This window comes from Callorhinus ursinus, unplaced genomic scaffold (genome assembly GCF_003265705.2).
Source record: "Callorhinus ursinus isolate GAN/ISIS: 27379988/994484 unplaced genomic scaffold, GSC_fseal_2.0 scaffold1, whole genome shotgun sequence".
In the NCBI taxonomy this organism is placed as follows: Eukaryota; Metazoa; Chordata; class Mammalia; order Carnivora; family Otariidae; genus Callorhinus; species Callorhinus ursinus.
This window is the reverse complement of record NW_027397063.1, coordinates 56,778,085-56,799,177: the sequence shown is the minus strand read 5'-3', so window position 1 is coordinate 56,799,177 and position 21,093 is coordinate 56,778,085. Positions and strand designations below refer to the sequence as shown.

At 37.7% G+C, this 21,093-nt stretch overlaps 1 protein-coding gene across 3 annotated transcripts in view; it reads right to left on the bottom strand.

Moving 5' to 3' along the window:
- GTF2E1 (general transcription factor IIE subunit 1) overlaps window positions 1–21,093 on the bottom strand; it is a 61,546-nt gene that overhangs the window by 36,829 nt on the left and 3,624 nt on the right. For 2 of the 3 annotated variants that reach the window (XM_073894144.1, XM_025874956.2), the window contains exons 2-3: window positions 19,572–20,038; window positions 404–605 (exon numbers count right to left, since the gene is read on the bottom strand). In XM_073894144.1, coding sequence (XP_073750245.1) covers window positions 404–605; window positions 19,572–20,019 — 650 coding nt within the window. In that variant the 5' untranslated portion in view covers window positions 20,020–20,038. Of the gene's footprint in view, window positions 1–403; window positions 606–18,010; window positions 18,083–19,571; window positions 20,039–21,093 lie in introns of all 3 variants that reach the window. The other variant, XM_073894139.1, reaches the window with a different exon arrangement.

Here is a 21,093-nt window from a genome sequence, read left to right as displayed (position 1 = left end):
AAAAAAAAAAAAAAAAAAAAAAGAACAAATGCTATATTCCTTAAAGAACTTCATCCTTTAGAACTCGGCTAGGAAAATTCAAATATCCCCAAGAGGCACTTCCAATTTAGGATTAGTTAACAATTGGCTGATCTGCTGTGGGTCCAAGCAGAGTGAGTACTTGAAATCAAACTTGACTAAAGATTTTTGCCCAAGGCCCACACTGTTCTGCATTCAGTACAAACAAATTTCATCACAGGCACAAGTTAATAAGACAAATGTGGTAAAATTGAGAATCTATGTAACATCCATCTTTAGTCTCCTGGGTATATTACTTACTAACTCCTGCTCTCCAAAGTACAGGTAGTTGAAACAAGGGCCAGCTTAAAAGTGTTCTTGGTAAGAGCAGAGGGTCTACACTCACCTTTGTTTCAAGGCTGGTATTTCTGTGGGTTCTGGCTCAAGTATTTCATAGGCCAAGTTCACATCCTCTGTTTCCCGAAGCAAAGCATAAATGGGCTCAATTTGTTCATTAAATCTCGCCAAAAGTGTGCGTGCATCTTTTTTGGGCATTGCTGATTCATCTTCTTCTACCTCTGTATGGCAAAAAGTACAGCGGAAAGTTCCTACAGAGAAAACAAAAGTCTCAGGTCAGGCAAGAGAAATTCTCAAGATCAGCTTTTAGCAGAGTTCATATCTCTATTGTCCTCTAACATGTTATTATTATAACTTTCAAATGCAGAAAAGTTGAAAGAATTTTATAGTGAACATCAACATGCCCACCAATGAAATTCTACAATATTTATCATGTATCTGTCCATCTATCATTTTTTATGCATTTCAAAGTAATTTCACTTCTACCTGCAGCACAGCAAAGTTTTTCGTGTTTAATATGTTAAAATATATTTCTAACATATTTATACTTACTTTAACCTAAAACCAAAATCTGTACAACTTACCACTGAAACTTGTACGCTTCTCCAACTGCCTTGCTTTTTGCACATTACAAATTAGGGCCTGCATTAAGAGGAAAGCCAAACAAATACCTAAAGCCAAGTCTCTAGGCAACCTGTACATTGTCACAAGGCTATTTTTTCCAAACTTATTAACCATTTGTATCTAAACAAATTTAACCAATTCATTTCCAAAGTTAAAGTTCAAGAAATCTTTATTGTTCTTACTTCTATATCCCTCACACTCAACTCATAACTAAATTGTAGTAATTCCTTTTTTTAATTTTTTTTAAAGATTTTTTTTTTTTTTTTGACAGAGAGAGACACAGCGAGAGAGAGGGAACACAAGCAGGGGGAGCGGGAGAGGGAGAAGCAGGCTTCCCGCGGAGCAGGGAGCCCAATGCGGGGCTGGATCCCAGGACCCTGGGATCATGACCTGAGCCAAAGGCAGACACTTAAGGACTGAGCCACAGAGGCGCCCCTGAATTGTAGTAATTCCTTAGAAACATCTCAGATTTTTCACTTCTACTGTCATTTCACTAATCTAGGCCACCATTACTTCGCCTGAAACAGCTGCCTCAATCCGATCTTTGAACCCCTAGGTTCTCCCTCTCTAACCCGCTTCCTATGCCACTACTTTTGTCCTCTCATCCCCCTGCTCCTAAGTCTGTCTGATAGATGAATTTCTATTTTTCTTTTTTTTTTTAAAGATTGTATTTATTCATTTGAGAGAGAGAGAGAGAGAAAGCACACAGTAGGGAGAGCGGCAGGCAGAGGGGGAGGGAGAAGCAGGCTCCGTGCTGAGCAGGGAGCTGGATGCAGGGCTCCATCCCAGGACCCCGGGACCCTGACCTGAGCCGAAGGCAGCCGCTTAACCGACAGAGCCACCCAGGCGCCCCCTGGCAGCTGAATTTCTTAAGTCAACATCAAATCTAAATTTCTCATCCTAATACTCAAGACCCTGTATAATTTGGCCCCAAAACATCATAACCCAATCACAGTCCTTTACCTGTCAAGTAAATTCGAACACTTGAAAGATAATATCCTAGACATAAATATTTAATTTGTATAGTGCTTTCCATTTATAAAATACGTCCATGTACACTTTTTGATCCTTATACCAAACCTGTAAAGTGACATCAGAACTGAGGCTCTGAAGAGTTTTGTGACTGTTCCAAAGTCACAGAGCCAATAAAAGCAGTTATAGCAGCTATTGTATACCTTGTACTTACTAAGTTATTGCCAACCCTCTGAGGTTGGTATAAATACAGAGGTTCTAAGGGGTTAAACCAGTAAACTGCTTAAGATCATACAACTACTAATTGTGGGTAGGGAGCAGGATTCAAACCCAAACTATTATCTTGAAACTCATACTCTTAAACATTACTCAACAGTCTACACTAGTAGCCCCACTTGGATCTCCAGTTTGGTTCTTATTCCCAATGCCAGAGATATGCATCCTTCATTTCTAACCCAATTTAAATTAAAAGAGATCGTCTACGTACTTAGTGCCTGGCACACAGTAAGCATGCAAACATTTAGCTTTAAAAAGCTCTATACGTGGGGCGCCTGGGTGGCTCAGTCAATTAAGCGTCTGCCTTCGATTCAGGTCATGATCCTGCAGTCCTGCGATCAAGCCCCGCATCTGGCTCCCCACTCGGTGGAGAGCCTGCTTCTCCCTCTGTCCCTCACCCTGTTCGTTGCTCTCTCACGCACATTCTCTCTCTCAAATAAAATCTTAAAAAAAAAAAAAACACCTCTATATGTGATTGTGATTGATACATATAGATTGATACACCTTCTAACCCCTCTTTTCCTGGTAAGGAGTAAACAGACTAGGCATCTCTGCCTCAACCTAACACTAGATCCTCCTGATATATTTCAAGTAGAATAAGTTTCACTGCTGCTTCTCACACATAAACAGCCAATATCATGTAAATTTTTTGCTCATATACCCTGTCTAAAATACTCTTCATCCATCTTCCTGCTGCCAAAATGGTACCTGATCTTTTACATCTATTCCAAATAAGCTAGAAAGAGAGAAAAGCAGCCCCTTACAGCGAGGAGGTGGCCCAGCACTCATAGCTAGGCTGTGAGGTTTTCTATCAGACAGAATCTCACAGGTCACCAACATCAGATGAGTCTTCTGTGTCCATGATGGAAGTGAGGCAAAACCAAGCCTGAGTCTGAGTCTGACTCAGTACAATAAAAGCAAGGTCTCTGTGCAATCACAAAAAAATCCCAGGTGCCATGAGTGACTGTTGCTTCTTTACCAATTACAGTCCTAGTCTCACCCTGTCCTTCGCATCTCCTAGATAAGATTTATTAAGACACCCAATCATAGAATTATCCCCATTCCTGACAGTACCCAATGCAAAGCAAACCACCACCACTTCTCTGAATTCTCCCCAAATTACCTAACAAAAGCCCAAATTCTCTAAGTCTATAAAGCATGGTCTTCCCAAGACACTCCATGTTTCCCCATGTGGCTTCCCTTGCTACAGAAAGCATCAATAAACCCAACTTTGTTTACCTATGGGTGTGTACCTGATGTTCTTTAACTAATGGACATTAGCATAGTCTAGCTTAACCAACTAGACAAGGATACTATTTACCAAAATAAAGAACAAGTTCTTTTTGCTTTGTAGAGAAAAGATGAAAAGTTGCTTTAGATATCTGAATCCCTGGCCATCAAAATGGATTATGTTTGAAACCAATTTATTATAAACGCTTAGAGCTCAAGAATGGGGTTTAGATAGAAAATCTGACCGCAGAATCAACAACATAGCGGTAACTACGGCTATAAAGTAGGTCAGAGTATCCAAAGAGGTAAGAAGAGTAGCACAGGTGGTCAAGATATAAACCCAAGGAAAGAGGAAGCCTTGAGATAAATGGTACAACCAGAAGGACAGGATGCTGTTTCAAGGAGGAAATGGTATGGTGTTAATTTTCAAAGTCAGCAAGAATTGAAAACCAGCTTTTACATTTAGTAACAAAGGATAATTAGAAACCTTGGCTAGAGAGGTTTTTAGTTGGTATGCTCTCTTACTCTCTATTCCAGGCTGCCTCGGCCTCCTCTCTTCAACAGAAACATAAAGAATATAATCCACATGAAAGTGAAAAAATATATCATATAAAGTAAGGTCTAAATCAGTGTTCAAATACCTGCTGAATTAAAAAAACCACGCTGATGTGGGACTTAGGTTCACTGTTGAAAGACGGATGGGCACTTATAGAGACCATCAGTGAAAACTAGAGAATAATGCAGAACAGTTATCTAATTCAGTAGTTTTCAAAATTATTTTTAAAGGAAAAAAATCCCCTTCCTCAAGTGAAGAAGTACCTAGCAGATAAGTATAAAAGCAAGTGCTCTGGTGAGGCACAGAAAGACAGCTCGGACAAACGGTAACACTACAATCCCCTCAACATCCGTCTTCAGAGCATTCCAGCCCAGCCTCCTCCATGTCCTGCACACCCTCTCTACTTCACTATTCTCTCTGCTCAGAATGTTTTCCCTTCAGATAGTCAAATGGCTCATCTCCTAACTTACTTCAGTTCTTTACTCAAACGTCACCTCGGTGAGGCTTCCTTAGCCAACAATATCTAAAATTTCAGCATTGTTCTGTCTTCCCTTTCCCCCCTTAACATTTGTCACCATCCACATATTATTTTATTTATCTAGTTTATTAGGTTATTTATCATTAAATTGTCATGTTAAAACCAAATTAAAAAAGAAATCCTCACAGACCTGTACTTCTGAAATAATACATTATACGTTAAAAAAAGAAGAAGAAGAAAGCAGGAAGGGAAAAATGACGGGGTCGAAATCAGAGGGGGAGATGAACCATGAGAGACTATGGACTCTGAGAAACAAACTGAGGGTTCTAGAGGGGAGGGGGGTGGGAGGATGGGTTAGCCTGGTTATGGGTATTAAAGAGGGCACGTACTGAATGGAGCACTGGGTGTTATATGCAAACAATGAATCACGGAACACTTAAAAAAAAAAAGAAAAAAGAAATCCTCTCAAATATCCCATTTCTCTTTTGAAGACGGCATACATTCCAAACTTCAGCTTTAAGTAAACAAATCAACATGCTTGTCAGTGTAGCTCCTCCATATAAAATAGCAATGCTTTTATTTTGCTAAAGAGAGGCGGGGGAAAGAGATTACTGTTAACATCATCATTTGACAGAAGGAAACCTCAGAATAACAGTCCTTTCACTTGAATTGATCTGGTTTTGTGGAAAGCAAAATAGGGAAAAAAGAGAAGATAGTATGTAGTCGTAAGGAATTCTAGCCTCGTCCAGGTAAGTTTCCAGAGACCCAGCTTAATTTAGATTAAGATTTAACAAGTTATTTACAGCAGGGCCTATTTTGCAGTTCTGAGAAGAGTGGCTTTTATATTACTGTCAAGAACTGTGGGAGATCTGAGATTTTTATCCTGCTTGTAAGTTAACAAGTAATCCTGGCAGTTTCATGGATGCTGGAGAAGACATAAGACTCCTAGGTCAGAAATGCAGAACTTTATTACTCATGGCAATAGCAGTAGCCAGTGTCAGCTTTTGTGCCAGTTCTCTGAGCCCCAATTCCCACTGGGTGACGCAAAGAGGGCTGGGTGACAACTGTACACACAGTGGGTTACGTTACAGGGGACCCTGAAGTTAAGGAACCCAACTCTTTTATAATGGGCATAAACATGCCTGTCCTTTGCTCTAGAAGGTGACGTTGTCTTTACCATACTGGACACTAAGAAAACATGCTCTGGAGACTAGTTTTATTATACTGAACAGTAAGCAAACTTGCCCTGTGCTCTGGAGAAAAACAATATATCTTCTGAGGCTTGCTCACTAAAGAAACATCCATGAAAAAGAATAGTCCAGAGAAAAGGCAGTCACTACCTCTGCTTGCAAGACATTCATAGCATGTGACAAAATCATGAAGTACTGTCTCCCAACAATTATCATGCCTGGGTAACATTATAAGAGGAAAAGATAGCCTGACATCTTAAGTCCTATGTTTATCACAAAAACACAAATTGTAAACAAGAACCATCCTGTCAAAAGCCAGGTCTGGCAACCAAGAAGAAAAATAAGAAATCCTACATTTTATGGAAAAAGACTTCAGACTACCTTAATAAACCAGAGCATTTTCTATAAGTTTCAGTGAACATTAAAAAATGAAAATTAGCTTAGGGTGCCTGGGTGGCTCAGTTAAGCGTCTGACTCTTGATTTTGGCTCAGGTCATGATCTCAGGGTTGTGAAATCGAGCCCAGCATTGGGCTCTGTGCTGGGTGTGGAGCCTGCTTAGGATTCTCCCACCCTCCCTGGGGAAAAAAAAAAAAAAAGGAAGTTAAAAAATGTAAATCAGTTTTCTCAAAATAAGAGGTGGCAGTGGAGGGGGTGGGGGGTGACTTAGCACATACTATGTACTAAGTACCCTTCTACTGAGTAGGTGGTGGTAGAACACGCATAGACACAAAATCTATCATCAGGAAGCTTAAAGTTTAGTAGAGACGAAAGGTATCAAAAGATAAACATCTGAGATCAGTGCAAAAATAAAGTACATAAGTGTTCAGGAGTTCCAAGAAGGAATATGACTTCTAGCTGAGAGCACAATGGAAGGTGTGCCTTTTGAAGTAGAATTCAGAAGAAAAGCAATTGTTACAAATATCAAGGAGAGGGGGAAGAGAATACGACATTCTAGACCATCATAAGAGAAATAGGTAGTTGAAAATAATGCTTAACTGCAGTTTTGGTGTAGTAGGAATAGAATTTTCAAAAATGGTAATTAACAGGATAAACTAGGATAGTCATGGTGAGTCTTGAACACAAAGCTTCATTTTGACTTTATTCTTGAGTAAAAGGAAAGTGATTGAAAGATTTTGGGAAAGAACATGAGGCCATCAAAACTAACATTTGTAAATATTGATCTGCCTTTGTGGCTTGAGACAGTCTTCCAACAAGCCAGTTTTTCTTCACTGAGTGTTAACATAAAAATCACTAGTGGAATTTTTAAATAATACCTAGGCTCCACCCCAGAGATGCTGATTCAATAGGTCTGGAGTGGGGCTCAGGAATGTAAATTTTGAAAGCTCCACAAGGAATTTTAACACAAACTCCTGGTGGAGAGCCGCTGTTAAATAATCAATGATAAACATCCCAACTCTTCTTGTAACTGGACCACTCTGTACTATGTAGTGTGCATAGAATGTACTACTTAAGTATGAGAGAAGAAACAAGCTGAAACTCAGAGCTCTGTACCATCTTTCAAGATCAGGAAGGCAAAAACCGGCAACAGTGACCAAAACAGTGAGCAAGCCACAAAAAGGAGAACATGCAAACTAGATCTAAGAATGTGGCAACAGGGAGAAAAATGAATCTACAAAGACTCTTAGGCAAAGCAGGACAAATGATGGCATTGGGAGAAAAAGAGTCCAATGATAACACTGATCATCTACACTCAGAAACTACAAAAGAACTAAGAAAGCTATTCACAAATATTCCCATGTGTTCATCACAGCCAAGTCTGTACCAACAGTATTATCCAAAGCTAACATATAAGGGAATAAAGACTCAGAGTTTTACGTTTACCAGGTCATAACATAAAAACAAGAATCACTAAGCTTGGATGCAAATATAAATCTTTCTGACTCAAAAGACTAAATGCACCTCACCATCCTGAGTTACACATTCCTTTCCCAACCTGTTGTCCCTGCCAGCTACAATTTAGCAAACTTCCCCCATGTATATACATAGGTTCTAATTTCTTAAAATATAAAACAGAAAGAGAGAGGATTTGTAACAAAGAATTTATTTAACAAGCATTAAGTGCCTATCACAGGCCCAGCATTTGCTCAGCTGAGTCTTAAAGCATCAGGTTCACCGGAGGATCAAAATACATGTTGTATTAGTTGTAGACAACTAGTAGTTATTGAAAGTAGGAAGAAAAAAGATCTTTTACAAATAGAGATTTCAAACTATATTTTAGGGTTGTCTTTTCAGTAGTATATGAAAATGCCCCAATTCTATGACTCAGGACTCTTCTAATAAAGTTAAGTTATCACTCCAAAATGAGAAAAGAAATAGAGACATAATTGTGGGCATGAGAGTGGGGAGGAGGAAGGAAGAGGGGAGAGAGGTGGTTCATACAATGTTAACTTTCTCCCAAAATAAAAAAATGTAAAAACAAAAACAAAAATGAATTGAGGGCAGGGGAATGGGGTTGGAAGGGGAGACAAGGGCTGGGAACAAAAGAAAAAAACAGCAAAGTTCAACAAAATTCAAACGTTTTTCTTTTGCTCAACACAGAAGGAGAAAATTTATTATGCTGTCCAAAGTCTTCCACTTCACTGTTTCCAACATATTATTCATTTTAGCAAACATCACACTTATTTTAATTATCTGAGTATTCAGTCAAGGAACAGTAAATATAAATAAAACCAAAGTGAAAAAAAATGTTTATCTTCCTTAGTTTGAAAAAAGGAAAATGTTTTGGAAATTTATCATAATTGAGGAAAAGGGCAGAAGATATGAGTCAACTCCCTAAACAATTAGACATTATTTTAAATTTTATTTTTTCCCTCTTCACTCCAGTACATGCAATGAATAGGTCACCAGCTAATGCCCAGAATTCACTGTCAAAGATTTGCCAAGAGTATTAATTGCAACGGGAATATTATTCAGTCATTTTCCCACCAAGGGAAATAAAAAATCAAAATACACCCAATTGCTTTGATATGGTGCTGCAGTATTGAAGCCAGAGTCATGCTGCAGCCCAAATCCTCAAGGCTAGCTAAGGAAACGGAAAAGCAATGGTCTGCTGCCACAGAGCCCTCACCCTAGCACAGTGGGATTGATGTCCTAAGATTTCCCACCTTCTAAGTCTAGCCCATGATCTTCTGAGCTGTTTTTGTAGAGCTCATATTCTAGTGGGAATTAGTCAAGACAAAAAATAACCTCAGGTGTTGATAAGTATAATAAAGAAAAAGCAGGAAAAGAGAGTAAAGAAAAAGGGGCTCAATGGAAAGGGGTATGCTCTATTGCCCAGGAAACTTAAGGAAGGCCCCTCTGATAAAGCAAGTGAGAAGAGACCTGAAAGATGTAATGGAGTCAGCCAGTCAAGCAGATATTTGGCAAGAGGACACGGCATGTAAAAAGGCAAGTAAAGTGAAGGTATGCCTGGTGCGGGCAAGGCACAACTAAGATGGCCAGTACAAAAGTTGTGGAGTGAACACGAGAGAGAGAGATAGAAATAAAGTCTCCAAAATTGGGGGGTGAGTTGAGGGGCAGATAAAAGAGCTTCTAGGTTCTGTTAAGGACTTTGACTTTTCTGAATGATGGGAGAGGCCTTTGGAGGGTTTTGAACAAAAGAGTGATAGAGCCTGATGTGCTTTTCAGAAGGGTCACTGGCTACTGTGACAAATAGTCCATATGGGCAGCAAGAGTGAAAGCAAGGAGACACACACGCTAAGAGAATAGTGCAAAATCTAAGCAAGAGATAATGGCTAAGATAACTTTTCCGGACAATCCGGTGAAAAAACTGAATAAACTCCCCTCACTCAAAAACTTCCAGGAATAACAAAATAAAACAAAAGACGATTAACAGTTCCATGTTAAAACCAAGTAACTAGGACTAGAACTCCTAGGATTTTAGAGAGATAAAAAGGAAACTATAAAACTTCAAGACATATCACTAACATATGGGATTAATTTTACCACACTGTATAAATCCAACCACCATATATAATACCTTAGGAAGCGTATTTGGACATTGCTTCCCTTCCCACTGAATATTTTATGCATTAGGTATACATGGGGAAAGAGAGTGAACTGGAAGCTTGGGAAAATAAAACTGACAAAAAATTGTAAATATTATTCTCCATTGTGTCACAAAGTGTTTCTGAAGATGGCCTAATTAAATAGAGCATATTCTCTACATTAGCACTACTATAACCAAGAGTTTCAATTCCTAACCAAGGCTTTCAAATTAACCCAAAATGACTAACATCATCCTCTAAAAGCAGTGATAAAAACCCTAGCCTAAAATACCAACTATTCCCCAAAACAAAGGGTGCTCTGAAATTAGAGTTGAGAGAAACCATATATGGTATAGAACAGACTGAACTTATCGTTTTACACATGCTAAAAAAAAGGCCTAGAATGATTACAGGATTCACCCAAGGTGATAACTACTGACATAACCCAAGACTAGAAGTTAAGACTCTGGAATCCTAATACACCGTCACTTTACTGTCTTGTAACTATTGCTTAAAGAAACAAAACAAAACAAAACTTCTAAAAATGACATGTCCACTGAACACACTGATTATGCAAAAGGGCTCAACTGTAATAAGTACCCTAAAAAACCCTGACAATACTAACAGAATTGACCAAGATTTAATATATAAAGCTGATAGAGCAACAACATATTTAATTATGAATCACTTTGCTTTCTTAGACTTCAAAAGGGCTTGGGGGTAGTGAGGTGGGGTTGAGGATGTAAGGTAGAAGAACTGGAAGGATAACCACAAAACAACAGTTGTTAACACAATGAAAGGCAGTGAGAATGGGGACTAGGTTGAGTGGGAGAGCACAGAGTAGAAAAACTAGGTTTGCCATTTTATTTTACATATTTTTCTACTATTTGAGTCCTTAATACATTTACATTAGTATATCAGTTATGTATTTTTAGCAGAAAGAAAAATGTTATTGTGAATCCTCCAAAAGCACTCAACTCCCTCTTAACTAATATGCAGAAGTCACACAGTCATTCTTACACTATTCTTTGAAAGCATCCTCATGTCCTTTGTTATAACTTTTATAACTCAAAATATTCAGGGGCATATATATTAAAATGCTAGTCTCAAAAGTCACCTTTTATTCTAATTTCCAAACTATATTTCATACAGCAAATTTCTTCAGTTTAAGTGGGCAAGAGGAAATGTATGGAAAAAGGAATTGTTACTATAAAATATCAACAGACATGACAAGAACATAGTTATATATTTCCTATAATTATTTCACTATAATAAAAAGGTACTTGAAAAACTATCCTTTAACAATTCACTGTAGAACACGTAACACTGTAAAATACTCATCTGATTGCATGCAAAGAAAAAAAAGCAGCTTTAATGAACTTTTTCAATTCAGAAGATCTCAAATGTATTTGTGATGTACATAGTAAAACCTCATACTCTAAAACTCAACTTATCAATGAAATTGGCTTCTGTCCTCCCTTAATTGGACACATCTGGATTTGGTATAATCATACAACATTCCCAGATTCTGGAACTCACTATAAAGGGGGGGGAAATGTACTATGCCTGGGAGGGAAAACAACAAATTGAAGTATGGTACTTACGTAAATACTAAAGCTTACAATAAATTCTCTAAATTAGGCCTAAGTTGAATCCATTTCAACATGCAGTGAGCAAGCAAAAAACCTGTGTCTTTGATATGACTATTTGAAAGACAATAATCAACAGAATATTGTATGCCAGAATCAAACTAAAAAGCAACTCTTCACAAATTAGCCTCTATGTAATCAGCATCAAAATACAAAAAGGATTAAACACAAAAAAAATTTTATTTAAAAAAAGGCCCTCATCCTCAAGATCAAAGCAACAAAATTTTTTAAAAAATCAGACCTAAAGGTTTTAGAGAGGTGAAAAGGGTAAAATCGGGAAGGCACTCGTCCCTTACTATCTTTCCATAACTTTTTAATTTATTCTAATAATCACCTCCCCCCCCAAAACATAACCACACCTCTGAGCTTTCCAGTATGATTTTCTAATGAAGCCATCGTGGGCAAGATTCCAAATCAGCAAATGAGCAAAATAATCCTAGAAAGATTTGTGTGTGTGTGGTTGTGTTGTTAGCATTTCAGGAATTCAAAATACTGCTTATGAGACATCTCCTGTCTTAAGCAGAAAGAGATGAAGACAGGAAAAAGTAGCCTGATGTATGAATGTAAATATTATTAACAAGTCTTTAAAAGTCTCACAAACACAGGACCCTAACAGTTTAAAAATATCAGGTTAAGGAAACTGAGGAATTTTCATGATATGCGGATCAAGAAACTGATCTGCTCAGAAACCAAAAAGCTTCACCTGCAGTCACAAGGCAAGAAAGGACTCATGATTTAACCCCAAATTTATATATGAATATCCCAAGTAAATATGGAGTTTACTTGAATATTCCAAGTGACTCAGAACTAACCAGTGGAAGAGTTACAACACTGTGGCTATTTTTAAGAGTTATTTATTAGGCACTTATTTTTTTTTGCAGTTAGTTATTAAAGATTTCTTTTATACTAATCCTAAAATCTCTCTCTAAGTCTTTTCCATGGAGCCAAAGAAAACAAGCTGAATATTCTTTCCTAATGTTCAGTCATAAACACCCTAGAAATCTATATAGCCCTAGATTTATTACTTTGTAGGATCCCCCAAGCCCTAGAGCAAAACACAGGCATGTGTTAAGTGTACCAACCCAGACATCATTTGATGAGTTGAATTAGATAAAATAATCTCTAAATTCCTATTCCTAAGATCTTATTAAATACATAGCTATAAATTTTTTTTAATTTAACTTATTTAAAAGTTTATTTAAAATAGGATTCTCACTATCACCACTGCTATTCAACATAGTACTAGAAGTCCTAGCAGTATGTCCACAGCAATCAGACAACAAAAAGAAATAAAAGGCATCTGAATCAACAAACAAGTCAAATTCTCACTCTTTGCAGATGATATGATACTTTATGTGGAAAACCCAAAAGACTCCACCCCAAAACTGCTAGAACTCATACAGGAATTCAGTAAAGTGGCAGGATATAAAATCAATGCACAGAAATCAGCTGCATTTCTATACACCAACAACATGACAGAAGACAGAGAAATTAAGGAGTCGATCCCATTTACAATTGCACCCAAAACCATACAATACCTAGAAATAAATCTAACCAAAAAGGCAAAGAATCTGTACTCAGAAAACTATAAAATACTCATGAAAGAAATTGAGGAAGACACAAAGAAATGGAAAAACGTTCCATGCTCATGGATTGGAAGAACAAATATTGTGAAAATGTCAATGCTACCTAGACCAATCTACACATTTAATGCAATCCCTATCAAAATACCATCCACTTTTTTCAAAGAAATGGAACAAATAATCCTAAAATTTGTATGGAACCAAAAAAGACCCCGATTAGCCAGAGGAATGTTGAAAAAGAAAAGCAAAGCTGGCGGCATCACAATTCCAGACTTCAAGCTCTATTATAAAGCTGTCATCATCAAGACAGTATGGTACTGGCACAAAAACCGACACACAGATCAAGGGAACAGAATGGAGAGCCCAGAAATGGACCCTCAACTCTATGGTCAACTAATCTTCGACAAAGCAGGAAAGAATGTCCAATGGAAAAAAGACAGTCTCTTCAACAAATGGTGTTGGGAAAACTAGAAAGCCACATGCAGAAGAATGAAACTGGACCATTTCCTTATACCACACACAAAAATAGACTCGAAATGGATGAAAGACCTAAATGTGAGACAGGAATCCACCAAAATCCTAGAGGAGAACACAGGCCTCAGCTGCAGCAACTTCTTCCTAGAAACATCGCCAAAGGCAAGGGAAGCAAGGGCAAAAATGAACTATTGAGACTTCATCAAGATAATAAGCTTTTGCATAGCAAAGGAAACAGTCAACAAAACCAAAAGACAACTGACAGAATGGGAGAAGATATTTGCAAATGACATATCAGATAAAGGGCTAGTATCCAAAATCTATAAGGAACTTATCAAACAACACCCAAAGAACAAATAATCCAATCAAGAAATGGGCAGAAGACATGAAACAGACATTTTTCCAAAGAAGACATCCAAATGGCCAACAGACACATGAAAAGTGCTCAGTATCACTCGGCATCAGGGAAATCCAAATCAAAACCTCAATGAGATACCACCTCACACCAGTCAGAATGGCTTTAATTAACAAGTCAGAAAACAACAGATGTTGGCGGGGATGCGGAGAAAGGGGAACCGTCCTACACTGTTGGTGGGAATGCAAGTTGGTGCAGCCACTGTGGAAAACAGTGTGGAGGTTCCTCAAAAAGTTGAAAATAGAGCTACCCTACGACCCAGCAATTGCACTACTGGATATTTACCCCAAAGATACAAATGCAGCAATCCAAAGGGGTATGTGCACCCCAATGTTTATAGCAGCCGAACTATGGAAAGAGCCAAGATGTCCATTAACAGATGAGTGGATATGCAGCCATAAAAAAATGACATCTTGACATTTGCAACGACATGGATGGAACTAGAGGGTATTATGCTAAGCGAAATAAGTCAATCAGAGAAAGACAAGTATCATATGATCTCACTGATATGAGGAATCCTTAATCTCAGGAAACAAACTGAGGGTTGTTGGAGTGGTGGGGGGTGGGAGGGATGCGGTGGCTGGGTGATGAACACTGGGGAGGGTATGTGCTATGGTGAGCACTGTGAATTGTGTAAGACTGATGAATCACAGACCTGTACCTCTGAAACAAATAATACATTATATGTTAAAAAAAAAATAGGGAAAACGTTAGGGAAAAATGAAGGGGGTGGAAATCGAAGGGGGAGACAACCATGAGAGACTATGGACTCTGAGAAACAAACTGAGGGTGGGGGCATGGGTTAGCCCGGTGATGGGTATTAAGGAGGGCACGTATACGCAAACAATGAATCATGGAACACTACATCAAAAACTAATGATGTAATGTATGGTGACTCACATAACATAGTAAAATAAAATTTAAAAAAATAAATAAAATAAAATGGGATTCTCAGGGATGCCTGGGTGGCTCAGTTGGTTAAGCGTCTGCCTTCAGCTTAGGTCATGATCCCTGCCAGGGTCCTAGGGATGGAGGCCCCCATCAGGCTCCCCCCACTCTGTGGGGAGGCTGCTTTTCCCTCTCCCTCTGCCTGCTGCTCCCCCTGCTTGTGAGCTCACTCTCTCTAATAAATAAATAAAATCTAAAATAAAATACTAAAATTAAAATAAGATAAAATAAAATAAAATGGGATTCTTGGGTCTCTAGGTAAATTCAGTAAGAGGGGCTCCCAAACTATTTCTAATTCAAACACCTAACAATTTATCTCCCCCACAGCCCTGGATAAAACTATAGTGTCATATATGCCTTTAAAGAAGTATAAAACTATGTTCTTTCACCCACTATTCCCACTGCTGAGAATTCTTCTTAAGGAAAAACTTAAGCAGGAATAAAATGCTATACACACAGAAGTGTTCAAAGCATCATATCGATACCGACAAAATATAGATAAAATCAAAGTGCCCAAAAGGGATAGAAAGGAAAACTAGGGGAGAAAAAAAATCACACCTATTAAAACATACTTTGAACACTAGATAAAAGCAGGAGAGTTTGGTACATTAAGGAACCAAGAGATCACAAACTATTTTTGGCTATGACTGCAATTACAGGTAATATGCAAAAGGACAGTGGTTCTGTGGGTAATTTTTTTTCTCTTCAAAATTTTCTCTGGCATTATGGCTGCATAATCTTTAAATTAAAAATGAAAAATATAAAGCTATTTCCATATCATCTAATCTTGACATCTAAAAAGAGAGTACGATCTTCCCCTTCCTTTTGGGGAAGCATGCTGCTGCATTTAACTTAGAAGTGCCATTAACTGAATCACCCATAGTTAAGACTACCAAAGTAGAAACAGAAATACTAAGTCTACCTACATGGTCACAAAGCTTGCTAAACCATGCATTTATGGACCACAAGATGGTATTTTGCTGATTTGAGAAATTGCATGTCATGTGGTCTGTTTTGTTTACATAAAACTCCCATATTTCACTAAAATAGGTTTTGCCTGATTAAGTTTCTGAAACCAGGGACTAGTGAGCCAGGACTCAGCCATTCCATCCTAATTAACTAAAGTATCTACACATACTGTAAGAGAAAAACCTCAGTCTTTTTTCTATGTAGGGAAAAGCCCAGTTTTTCCCTAGTGTGTGTTTCTTCCCAGTGTGTCTCCCTTACTAGTCACACATAGCACTTCACTTCTGATACTTCTGACCACCAAATGTGTGGAGATTTTACCCCCGGCAACTGCCTGTGACACCAGCTGGGTGTCCTAACGTTCAACTCAATTATGACTACCTGGAGATAGCATCAGACCCCACAGGTTGAGGGCTTAGTCCCACAAGACTGCCCCTCCTCCTGCAAATTCAGATGCCAGTCACAAGCATGGATGGTTCTGACCAACAAGCTATAGATGGGAGGTTCCAACGACCTCCTCCTTGGATTCAGCTAATTTGCTAGAGCAGCTCACAGACCTCAGGAATATACTTATGTTTACCAGTTTATTAAAGGATATGATAAAGGATACAGACGAATATCCAAGTGGAAGAGATGTGTAGGGCCAACTATATAGGAAGGAGCCAGGGCTTCCATGTCCTCTCCAAGTGTACGGCTCTCCCTGCACCTCCACATGTTCACCAACCCAAAAGCTCCCCAAATCCCATACCATTGGGATTTTTATGGAAGCTTCCTCAAATAGGCATGATCACTCATTAACTCCACCTTCAGCCCTTCTCCCTTCTCAAGAGAATAGGAGGTGGGGTTGAAAATTCTAAGCTTGGTCTTGGCTTAGTCCTTCTGGAGTCATCCAGGAAACCACCAAGAGTGACCTTATTAAAACAGAAGACACTCTTATTACCCAGAAAATTATAAGGGTTTCAGAAGCCAGGGGTCAAAGATCAAATATCAGAAAAAAAGAGGTTATGAGTGCTCTTATCATTTAGGAAACTACAAGAGTTTTAGGAGCTCTGTGCAAGGAACTAGGGGCAGAGACCAGTATTTATTTTATATTATCTCACACATAGCAAGCATCAAACATTTGGAGAGAGTTCAACCCAAGAACAGCAATGGCAAAATCTATATGGAAAGTATAGAAAGAACCCACACTCTTTAGGGAAAAAAAGAGATGGGGTAGGGAAAAGCTACAAACTGAAGTAGAAAGATCATTGGCTTCTGTCAATTAACACTAATAAAACAATGCTTCCTGAACTCAGGATTTCCTGAGCCCAGAATTTCTGGACACTCATCTAAAAGTCATTACCCTTTGTCAAGTGGCAGAAAGCTGCCCATACACTTGAATTAAAAACTTTTTTATGAGGTAAACAGTAAAGCTTCAAATCTAATTCCTGAATGGTCTGTAATTACTAATATAAACCGCTGTACAACCTAATAATTGTTGAGATGGAAATGGAGATAGATGCCCATCAGATGCCCCCATCATTCGTCAGAAATATCATCAATCTCCAATAACAAGCAGGAAGTAGAATAGCTTTGTACAAGACTAGGCTTAGAATGAAAACTATAATTCTATCAATTTAGAGAGAGCATAAATATTACAGCAGAAAAAGTTCCCTCCTTCTCTTCTGATACACATACCAAATGTTTATTTCCCATCTTCTTTAAAATGGCAAGGGAAGGCATGAATAAAACAGAGTAAGGAAGCAGAGAGAAAAAGACCAAGATTTCTAAAGGGAATGTATAACCAAGGGATGGTGTCAAGGTACTAATAGTGAAAACACAAAACACCAGAACTGACACACAGACTGAGGCTTAATATCACCCAATCAGCACATTCTCTCCTTAAAGGAAAAGTCCAAATGAAAAGCCAAATTATAATCAAAAGGCAGGTATATTCTTAGAACAAGATTTCCCAATGACTAAGAATTTTCAATCATGATACCATAGGCTTCACTGTATGGACAGAAATGACAATTAAGTTGACTATTAGTGTTGGCTGATCAGTGATTCAAAAACCTCGATTCAAATAATCTTGACTTTATTTTGCATTAGGCCACCTCCTACACAGGCCAACTGTTGATGACAACTAGTTTCATTCAGATACTAACCCTGGGTAAAATACAAAGAGCATCTTGGATCAATCTCCTAAATACTGATATATAAGTAGTGGAAATATTTCCCTTTAGAAAGTCTCATGAAATAAGAATCAAATGAATAAATGTAATAGAAGCACATTACTTTAGATTACCCTCTCTGAGGGACTGGATTACACCTTCCACGTAGTCAAGAGTGACGAAGACAACCACTGTAACACCAACATCTGCGGAGAATCACAAAACCAAAACCCAGAGCTCCTTTAAGAAATCTGTTAGAGTGAATGGCAAAAATGACAAGACTTTTCTAGTCTATTCTGAAAGAGTTCCAGATACATTCTACAACACTCCTCTATAGCACACTCAAGCAATTCTTCTACTCAGAATGGTTAAAATTTTCTTACAACCAAGATCTCTTCCTAGTTAAGCCCTTTTAAGGTAAATAGTGAGGTTCTGACAAATTAAACATTTAATACAAATGTGAATTCTTTAAATTACCTTTCATCCAAAATGACCGCTTCACAATAAATAAGAAATGTCATAGGCTATTTCTCGCTCTTTAGGGCAATAATTTTAATTGGGATTGGGATTATTTCCCATTAAAAAATAATTGTAAAATATATTTGTAAATTGTAAAATATACAATACATAACATATACAAAAATTAGAAAATTACACGTACATAAATCTTTCCTTTTTTGCAATAAAACATTTCATGTGTGAACGTTTAAATTACATTTTTCAGATAGTTTTTTAAAAGGCAGATATATGACTACGAAGAAACCTACGCGAATTCTGCTAAACAAGGGGACAATCTAACTTTACAACACTGGCTCTCTCTATAGATTTTTGCCTCTAGAAAATAATACAAAATTGATCCACTGAGTAATTAGCAAAATTGTAGTCTCTTTTCCAGTTTACAAATGACAAGACAAAACAACTATACAACCTGGCACTTTAAAGTTTCTCATGTTAATATTAGACATATTGCACTTTCAGAAAATGTATGTTTTACAATCCTGTGTTGATAATAAAAAAATCCTTAAAACTGAAGCATTTAATTAAATGAAGCAAATTACAAATGTTGACAATTATCTTCCACTAATGAATGGCTAAGAGACTAAGTATCTATCTACTTGTTAACCTGGAAAAGGTGTCCCTTTTATTTCACATGGCTAACCCTTATCTTTTAGTCCTCAGCTGTCACTTAACCTTTCAGAGGCCTTCTCCAAAGGCAGATTAGATGCGCTAGTTACATACTACCAATAACAAAGTACTTCCACTAGTGTTTAAATATAGTGTATTATAACTTTCTGGCAGTGACTGGCACAAGTAGGCATTCAAATAACTGTTGAATGAAAAGGTTAAAAGTAAACATGTCAGAATGGCTTCAAAGTGGTAGAGAAGTCAACCCTTCAGATCAGGCTGGGGCTGCAAATAAGGGGTGGGGATGGGAGCAGAGGTAGGAGGGCCATGGGTGGGAGGGTACACTCCCTTGTGAATGAGAAAGGCTTTCAAAAGCTTCTAAAAGTAATATGATGGTCAAACATGACAGTAAGACTAAGAATGACCATGTGTGGACTTACACTAATCCATTCACTTTTATAATGATATACATGATTGGTTTAAAAATTAGATGAATCGATTTAAGAAAAACAATACATATTTTATTTTTTAAGTTACTTGAAAGATTCATAAATTGGAAAAAAATCTCACCTGTCATGGGATCAAAGAGCTGATTAGCTTCTAAGTCTGTAAAAGTACTACTACAGACAGGACATTTGAAGGAAGCCCGGTTGGTGGAATCTCTCTCATCAGTTTCAATCCTCCTTCTCATGTGATCCAATTTATATTTTACCACATTAACAAGAGTACGATAATTAATAAAGTAGTAGTTATGGCGTGTGGTTTTCCCATCTGCAGCAGTCTCTACCCTCATTCTGCATTTGATGAACTTGTCTCCCTTTAAATTATTCAAAACTGATCGAAGTTGCTTCCGATCAAACTTGAGCAGCTCCAGCATATCCTCCTCTTTCACACAGGGGTTCCGGATCAAGATGTCCAAGGCCAAAGCATGCTCAATGCCATAAAACCCCCGGATCACATACTTGGCTAACCTCTTCAATGCTGCGGGAACCTCGGTGAGGACGTCCGGATCTGCCATCTTTAGCAGCAAACTTCAACTTTAAATAAACCAAATTCAGAAAAAAAGAGATTAGCTAGGCATAAGGACACAGTAATCATTTTAAATCTAGAATAATCAACCCATTATGTAGCTGGCAGCTACCACCCTTGAAGTGCCACAAAGGTACTCAAGCCATTGTTTTAAAAGACTTATAATGCCTAAGCATTTAAACAGAGAATAAAATTTTCCTCTAGAATACAAAGATTACACTTAAAAAGCTTGACATATTTCTTAAATGTTAATTTTCATGATCTACAGGGCTTGATTCTAAAAAGTAACTTACTACTTATAGCAATGATATATTATATCAAGCCCACTTTATTTTGGAAAGAGAAACAAAAAAGATAAATGAAGCCTCACCACTGTTAATGCTACAGATCTTTGGGAATGCTGGAAAACCCCTGAGAAACCTAGCAGTTAGCATATCCTTAAAGTGTCTTTATTTCTTTTCTTGAGTAAAATTTTTCTACAAAAATCTATTCTAGGATGTCTTACTTAGTCATGCTCTCACAATAAAATCATAAAAAACCGATAAACAAATAAGTAATCCCCAGATGGGTGTTTGGCAAAATTACTGTTATAAATCTGAAAGAAATTAACACTTAGATCCAGATAGCTTTATGAACCTTGCAAAGTTAAATCTGATGACCAATTAAGTAAATAGTCCTTAAATTAAAAAAAAAAAAAAAAAAAAGGCCCAAGATATCCTTAAATACTGGATCCCTTCTTGCAGGACAAAGCAGAGGCTAACTGTACCCAATTCTCATGTCATGACCCAGAAGACTGTCTTCCACAAGCCCAAACTGGCATGGGCTAGACTCTGATGTGGCCGTTAAAAAGCCTATGTTCTGGAATTCAGTTAGCCTGCTTTTTTTTAGTAGCTGTGTGATCCTGAGCAAATTCCTTAAACAACGTCACATTTTACTCTGAGAAATAAGGATAATATCAATTACCTAAATGAGGTTGTTGTGGTGAATAAATGAGAATGTTAAGCAATATGCTTATTAGGAAGTACTTGTTGATAAGGACAGCTTCCATATTGATTTCCTATGT